Here is an 8842-nt window from a genome sequence, read left to right as displayed (position 1 = left end):
AGATTATGAGTCGGAGATATGATTTCATGTCTCATTTGATCCTCAATTAACTCATGACGTCACCATAATGTCCTCCAAACTCACAAATTTAATTTGCATGTTATGACGTCAGCGATTTTTTCAAAAATTGATTGTATCTCTGTAAATATTGATTGATTTTCTTTCAAATTTCGATATGTTCTAGCTGAAACAATTTTCTACAAATCTAGCGTCCACAATTTTTCATTTTGACAAAGGCATCATGGCGTATTTTTGCAATTAAAGGAGGCATGTCAATTCTTCACATTTTGCGTGTATTCTCTATGGGACATGACTTTTTCTCAAAACTGGATTCTACACTCTTGTCTTTCACGAGCAAAATCTCCGTTGTCTTAGCTTAGTTTTTGCTGAGCTTCGAATATGTTGTAGCTGAGACAATAATCTATCACACGTTTGCCTTTCATTTTTCGATCAGATGCCGGGATTATGCTCATATTTCACTTGCAAAGTAGGATTTGATAATTTCATTTCCCGTTTACGTGTAATCGCTATGGGAAATGTTTTGGTATATCGGTAACGCACTTGACCTCCATCCTCGAGATCCATGGTTCGAGTCCGGGTGTCTCCAACAATATTTGTCTTCACTTTATTTTTTGACCTTTCACTGTACCATCTCCTTTGAGTATTAAAACACGTAGAATCGCAAATAATGTAATAAACAACCCTATTTTCTTTATTATTACCCTATTTTCACTTAATCCATTACTTTTTGCGTTTAATCCCTATGGGAGATGACTTTTTCTCAAATGTGGATTCTACATTCCTGTGTTTTGAGCAATATCGCCGATATTTCTGCTTGGATTTTGTTGATTTTTGAGTATGTTGTAGCTGAGACAAGTTTCCACGAGATTTATGTAGACTATCTAACATTATCATGACGTTATCATAGTCAAAAATTCAATCAAAGGTGACATGTCAATTATCATATATAACAATCCTCAATCGGATACCTGAAGGGGGCGCTATACCACTTTCAATCATGGTCATCTGGAAGGCATTGTTCTCAATTGCATCTCTCTCTCTCTCCTCTCTCTTGCTCTTTTACTTCTCCTCTCATGTTCTGCCCCTCTCCTTTTTTGGTCTGTCTCTGCATCTATCTATCTCTCTTCTCTTTCACCCTCTTCCTCTCTCTCTCTCTCTCTCTTGCCTTGCGTCCCTCTTATTCTCTTGGTCTGTCTCCCTCTGCCCTACAGTTGAAACTTGACTCATGGATAGACCATAATGGGAGTAGTAAACGAAATATGAAATCGTGAAAATGCGTTCTTTATTATGTTACACATGAGCATACGTATCACCTAATTCGTCAAAGTGACGAATTAAAGTCTAGTTAGGTGATACGTAACGAAGTCTACGTATCACCTATTGATTTCGTCAAGATTTTCTTTATTATTTTTATTATTCTGCCATGAATTTGTTCGCAGGATATCTCAAGACTGAATAAAGCCATTACCATGAAACTTGCCATGATGATAGATCTTAGTCTAACTTAGAACTGCGTGACTTTTTAGAGAGTTAAAGTTATCGTGACGTCATCCAGGCGCCATTTTGTGAAAATCAATTTATGATCATATCTTCATAAGGGAAAGGGATTTCTCATTTATAATTATCATGATTAAGATAAATATCCATCCGGTCAAGTTGAGGTCAATAGAAGTGCGCAAATGCGCGCGTGCGCGTTCGTCCGCGCGTTTACGCGCGCGCAAAAATTTAAAATGCTCCAAATCATCCTAATTTTTTTTTTGCATACGTTTCAGGCCATATGGAGCATTTCATAAAAAAAATACGCACACGCACATGCGCGCGCGTTTTCGCGCGTACTGGTATTTTGCAACATAGAATCGCCGATTTTTTTCTGTCATCATATTCGGTACATTTTTCCAAGCATTTTGATAATTTGTTCACCTTTTATTAACGCAATGAGCGTCCGTCAAAGTTGACAGCACGCGCGGATTTGCGTTATCTTTTTCCACAATACATGGGCAAAAACATGCCTATATAAAATTCATTGTAACTCTTTAGAATAGATAGAAACTCATAATATTTTGTCATATTTGGATAGATTATGAGTCGGAGATATGATTTCATGTCTCATTTTAACCTCGATTAACTCATGACGTCATCATAATGGCCTCCAAACTCAAAATTTTAATTTGCATATTATGACAATGCATATTTTAGGAAAATTGATTGTATCTCTGTAAATATTGATTGTTTTTCTTCTAAATTTTAATATGTTCTAGCTGTGACAATTCTCTACAAATGCAGTTTCCCCAATTCTTCAGTTTGACAAAGGCATTATGGCGAATTTTTGCAATTAAAGGAGGCATGTCAATTTTACACATTTTGCGTGTATTCTCTATGGGACATGACTTTTTCTCAAAACTGGATTCTACATTTTCGTCTTTCGCGAGCAATATCTCAATTGTTGTAGCTTTGTTTTTGCTGAGCTTAGAGTGTGTTGTAGCTGAGAGAATAAGCTATTTCCAGTGTGCACTTTATTTTTCGATCATTTGCCGGGATCATTTCTTTGAATAAGATAAAATCGTCAAAATGCTGCAAAGGGTCAATGGTCATATATCGTCTCAATCTATCTTCCCTAGATCCACGATGATCAAGGAGACACAATTTAATCTTGACATATGGATAGATCATAATGGTAGAAGCATTTTATAAAATAATATATATCGAGTAATGCATTATTCTTTTTTTAAACCATTATCATACGTATCACCTAATTCGTCTAAGTGACGAATTAAAGTCTAGTATTTATTTTGTGTCTGTATAGAAGAAATTATTATTATTATTCCTCAATTTTGTTCGCAGGATATCTCAAGAATGGCTAAAGCCATTATCATGAAACTTGCCATGATGATAGATCTTAGCCTAACTTAGAATTGCGTGACTTTTCAAAAACTCAAAGTCATTGTGACGTCATCCAGGCGCCATTTTGTGAAAATCAACTTATGATCATATCTTCATAACGGAAAAGTAATTCTCATTCATAATTATCACGATTAAGATCAATATCCGTCCGGTCAATTTCAGGTCAATAAACGTGCGCAAATGCGCGCGTGCACGTTCGTTCGCGCGTTTACGCGGGCGCAAAAAATTAAAATGCTCTAAATCATCCCAACATTTTTTGGCATACGTTTTAGGCCATATGGAGCATTTGACAAAAAATCATGCATACGCGCATGCGCGCGCTTTTTTTGCGCGTACTAGCATTTTGCAACATAGAATCGCCGAATTTTCTCTGTTTTCATATTTGGCACATTTTTCAAAGCATTTTGATAACTTGTTCACCTTTTAATAACGCAATGAGCGTCCGTCAAGGTTGACAACGCGCGCGGACCTGCGTTATCTTTATCCACAATACATGAGCAAAAACATGCCTATACAAAATTCTTTGTAACTCTTCAGAATAGATAGGAACTCCCAATATTTTTTCATACTTAGATAGATTATGAGTTGGAGATATGATTTCATGTCTTATTTGACCCTCGATTAACTCATGACGTCATCATAATGGCCTCCAAACTCAAAATTTCAATTTGCATATTATGACGTCAGCATATTTTTTGAAAATTGATTGTATCTCTGTAGATATTGATCTTTCATCTTCCAAATTTTGATATGTTCTAGCTGAGACAATTTCCTACAAAAGCATCATGACGTATTTTTGCGATTAACGGAGGCATGTCAATTTTTCACATTTTGCGTGTATTCTCTATGGGACATGACTTTTTAACAAATCTGGATTCTACATTCCTGTCTTTCGTGAGCAATATCTCCATTGTTTTAATTTTTTCGCTGAGCTTCGAGTATGTTGTAGCTGAGAAAATCAGCTTTTCATATTTGCCTTTTATCTTTCGATCAGACGCCGGGATCATGCTCATATTTCACTTGCAAAGTAAGATTTCAGAATTCCATTTCCCGTTTACGTGTAATCGCTATGGGAGATGTTTTGGTATATCGGTATACGCACTTGACTTCCAACCTCGAGATCCCTGGTTCGAGTCCGGGTGTCTCCTACAATATTTTTTCCACTTTTTTTTCCTTTTGACCTTTCACTGTACCATCTCCTTTGATTATTAAAACACGTAGATTCGCAAATAATGTAATAAACAACCCTTTTTACTTTATTATTACCCTATTTTCACTTGATCCATTACTTTTTGCGTGTAATCCCTATGGGAGATGACTTTTTCTCAAATTTGGATTCTACATTCCTGTCTTTTGCAAGCAATATCGCCGTTATTTCTGCTTGAACTTTGTTGACTTTTGAGTATGTTGTAGCTGAGACTATATGCTATCTAAATCAACCCTCATTTTTTAAATTAGATATCAGGATCACGCTCATGATCATGCTCATTATCATCATGATCATCATTATCATAATGATGATAATCATTTATCAATTACATTTTCATTTCTTTGAATAAGATAAAATCGTCAAAATGTGTTCTTCATGATGTAAATTAGAGTCAAAGGTGTAACTGGTTACTGTACAGGGTCAACGGTCATATATTGTTTCAATCTATCTTCCCGAGATCCATGATGATCAAGGGGACACAATTTAATCTTGACATATGAATAGATCATAATGGGAGAAGCATATAAATGGGAGAAGCATTTTATAAAATAATATATCGTGTAATGCATTATTCGTTATGTAAACCATTATCATACGTATCACCTAATTCGTCTAAGTGACGAATTAAAGTCTAGTATTTATTTTGTGTCTGTATAGAAGAAATTATTATTATTCTTCCTCAATTTTGTTCGCAGGATATCTCAAGAATGGCTAAAGCCATTATCATGAAACTTGCCATGATGATAGATCTTCAAAGTTTACAAGGCCTTAAAGAGGGCCCTTGGCTCCTTATCTGACCGTAATTAAATACCTAAAACCCCTGAACTTTCAGGGGCTCTGTCCCTTGAACCCCACCAATGGCCCTACGGCGGGCCCCTGGATGCTCATCTGACCGTTACCGTTATTGAATACATCAAAAAAACCTGAGCTTCCGGGGGCTCTGCCCCCTGAACCCTCTGCAATTTTGTGACCTGCCAGTTCACAATTAAGGTATATAAATATGCTCATCTGACCGTTATTTAATGCCTAAAAACCCTGAGCTCCCGGGGGCTCAGCCCCTGGACCCAACGGGAATTTACGCTTGCTACGCTCAACCTGATCGTTATTAGGAACTTTTAGATTCTGCACGACGAGAACGTAGACTGCCCTTTTAAGGCGATGTGACGTCCTTTTAAGGCACTGGCAGTGACGTCACATTGCCTTTAAAAGGCAGTTCGCGTTCTCGTCGTGCAGAATCTAAAAACTATGAGTCCATATTACTCCACTTCGAAAAACGTTCCGGGGGCCATGTAAAAGTGGTGGTCAATAAAGAATTTTCTTCTGCCCCCCCCCCGATTTTTTGTTTTTTGTTGTGCTCATTACGTCATTGCCCCTGGAAGGTAAGCCCCCTGGAATCTTTCCACAGTATACGTGTACAGATTGCATTAGGATAACGAAAAAGAAATAAACTTTATTACCCCCTCCTTTATAAGATGATAAGTTGGGATAAATTGTTTCAGATAGCTTTTATGATGAGATTATTAGGGATAATTCAAATTTTCAACTTTTCACTAGAAACAGTAAAGAAGACCCAATTTGTTAACCATGAACTTACCAAAGGTGTGTAACCTTTATTAGCGAGATTGGGTTCGGCCTTCTATTCAAACCGGGCATATTGAGGACAAAGAAAAGAAATCCCTGTTTTTTTTTTTCTTCTTCTGTATTTGTATTGAGTGGGAGTACGGCATGTAATAAGTTTGTCAGAATAGTTATCCATGGTCTTTTGATTCACCTGATTTGTTCGCGTTCTTTTTTAAAATTGTAATTATTATCTGAGGTATCTTATCCTCATTATTTTGTTCCTAATATAATATATTATTATATCCAGATTGCTAGGAAATTAAGTCGAAGGTGTGCTCCTGAATGATTCATACCAATGGAGTCGTTCAAATCAATGGCGATCCTTAGCGTTCTAGCAATCTTGTCTAAAGGAATTAGATATTGCATATTACAAATCAGTTCTTTCCATCTTTTAAAGAAGATTTATTATATAGTAAAAGTATTGTCGCACTTTCTAAATATTTTCATTTCCATGTGGAAGAATATCATATGCATGACGCCCCATGAATAAGTAAAACTGAGTAAAGGGCTCTAAAATTTCAAATACATTTACAAATTGTATTGTATTACAAAATAAAAGTCACGGGTAAAAGCTGATATTTCTCAAATTTGCCAATATGAAATACATTCAAATAGTCCAATGTAAAATAGGCAAATATAAAATTGAGACATTTATTAGTGACATTGATAGAATGATGAAAGGAATAAAGCGAAGAAAAATAAATAGGAGAGAAAAAGTAAGAAAGAGGAGGGGGAAAAGGGAAACAAAAAAAGAGGGCAAATGAAATCCATTTACAAAATTCAGTTTGTATCAACAATAGTTTACGTCATTACGTCATTGCCCCTGAAAGGTGAGCTCCATGGAATGTTAGCCCCACCCCCCCCCCCAATCCCAAACTGCTTCCGGCGCGCCTGCACGCGAAGGTTTGTTTTGATTACATGAAAAGCGATTGTTCTGTGATACACAGTTTTATTGCTGACACGGTCTGTTCTTTTTCACTTATTCCACTTCCAGGCCCTTGTACGCTTGACATGGATCCACCAAATGTGACATGTTCAAATGTAACGACAAGATTTTTCTTACCAAATTCCTTTCTCGGACTGACTTTTGGAAGCGAATACACCTACGTGGATGATAACGTTGACCCAAGTGGTATCTCGTACAACGTCACAAAGGGTCAGGACGGAGACTTGTTCCCTCCAGGACACACACCTGTTACACTGTTCGCAGAAGATACTTGTCAGAATGTAGCTACTTGTCTCTTCTATGTAGAGAACACACGTAAGTATGAACATGTAATGCTAGTTCCCGGCCATTTTTAGTTGGCCGTTGAATAAAGTACTATCATATTGAATTTACCACATACATCGTGTATTATCAGTCCAAATCAGAGCCTTATTTAGTCACTCAATTCAGCGTTTCGAAATGGTTTGTAATGGTTGATTGCCAAAATTTAGTTACTTGACCATTCGACATAGAAAACTCACGTACGCCTTTTATCATGCCCTAGTAGTAAAATATATGTATTTTCATCATAATAGTTTTGTGTCATATAATTGTTCCACAAGTCACAACTTTCCTCCAAAACAGTTGCAAAATTATGGATAAGGCAAGAAATGCACAGTTTGTGGCATATCGTGAAGGCATCCTATCCAGCAAAAATATGATTGTTTATAGTTGCATTGAGATTCAATTTAGGATATCATTTATTATACACATATACAAATAATTGTCAAAATTAAAGGGACTTTGTAACATTGTTCAGATGAGAGATAGTGGCGCTAAGGTAGTGACTTCAATCCCAGATGTACAATTAAAGATAATCTGAAAATTTGAGTGAAAACGAATCATTATTCATGGTACAAATTGGGAAAAACTGATCTGATCGATTCCTTAATTCTCCCAACTATATTATTCTAATTCTATTATGCTACTTGTCAAAGCATGTTCAGCATCACGACAAGGACAATTTAATTACATTTTAGGTCAATGTTAAATCGTCACAAAGCAATAAAATGGCTCTACATTCCATTCCCGACAGTTAAGTTTTGACAGATTCTTATAGCCTGTTTTATATATTTTTCTCATGAAAAAACGGTTGGGAAAATTCAAAAATGGTTGAGAGAATTTATTGTTAATCACTGTTAGAGGGTGCCTCACTTCGACGCCTTCATAGAAAACCATAGATATCTTTGTGGTTTGAGAATTTGTTCAGGATTTTTTGCATGTCAGAGGGTTAGTATAGTAAAAGGAATATAGTAAGTAACATTTTATACACAAATTAAGCAATTTTTTTCATCAACCTTCAACAATGTTACCGAGTCACTTTAACTAATTTTTGTCTTCATTTTTTTACATTTTGGATATTTTGGCAGTTACCGAGTTGCCTGTGAATTGTCCAGACTTGAATCGCAATGTAAGCACAGATGTGGACAAGGCGACGTATACCTTTAACCCAGATTTCGGAGCAGATGACGTCACCAAATCTGCAAGTGGTTACAGATATCACGGAGGTGGTGTCTCGGTTAATCTTACACTTGGAGGTTCCCCATTTGGAAGCAGTGTGTCCATAGGAACCCATGACGTGGTTGCCCTCATCTATGATGACGTATTGAATAAGACATGCACAGGAATCTATATTATTACAGGTAATCTTTGTGATACGATTTCCATCACGTTTTTGTGAGGAAGTATAATTCACCATACCATGAAGTTTCTTCTATTTTAGTGTGAAAGATTGCTGTGGTAAAGGTATGGGCTTTTGCTGAGTATAATTGTGTACGTGCTCGGTGATAAACACCTTTAACATGCATTACTTCTAACTCCAACATATTTTGGATAGTCCCTTCTCACCGATAACGAGAACCAATTTTTTGATAGAAGATAACAAACGAAATAAGAAGAAAGGAAAAAAAACAGTCACGGTATAATTGGGCATATTTTAGTTCACTGATTTACGGAACGCCGAGTGCAACTTTCTCATTCCATGAAGTTTACTACATTTTAACCAAATGAACGAATACAAATCATGCCCAGAAATTTTTTTTCCCTATTTTCAAAATCAATCAGGATAAACGTAGTCCAACTTCATGAGTACCGGTAATGATTTC

At 36.3% G+C, this 8842-nt stretch overlaps 1 protein-coding gene across 1 annotated transcript; it reads left to right on the top strand.

Moving 5' to 3' along the window:
* Nucleotides 1-6712: 6712 nt before the first annotated feature.
* On the top strand, nt 6713-8639 carry LOC105441135. The gene is made up of 2 exons (XM_030973740.1): nt 6713-7013; nt 8108-8639. The coding sequence occupies exons 1-2, from the start codon at nt 6764-6766 to the stop codon at nt 8416-8418; spliced, it is 561 nt and encodes a 186-aa protein (XP_030829600.1). The 5' UTR covers nt 6713-6763; the 3' UTR covers nt 8419-8639.
* The last annotated feature ends 203 nt before the right edge of the window (nt 8640-8842 follow it).

This window comes from Strongylocentrotus purpuratus, unplaced genomic scaffold (genome assembly GCF_000002235.5).
Source record: "Strongylocentrotus purpuratus isolate Spur 01 unplaced genomic scaffold, Spur_5.0 spur5_scaffold_7, whole genome shotgun sequence".
Taxonomy (NCBI): Eukaryota; Metazoa; Echinodermata; class Echinoidea; order Camarodonta; family Strongylocentrotidae; genus Strongylocentrotus; species Strongylocentrotus purpuratus.
Note: the sequence above shows the minus strand (reverse complement) of the source record. Positions and strands in the feature narration are given on the sequence as shown.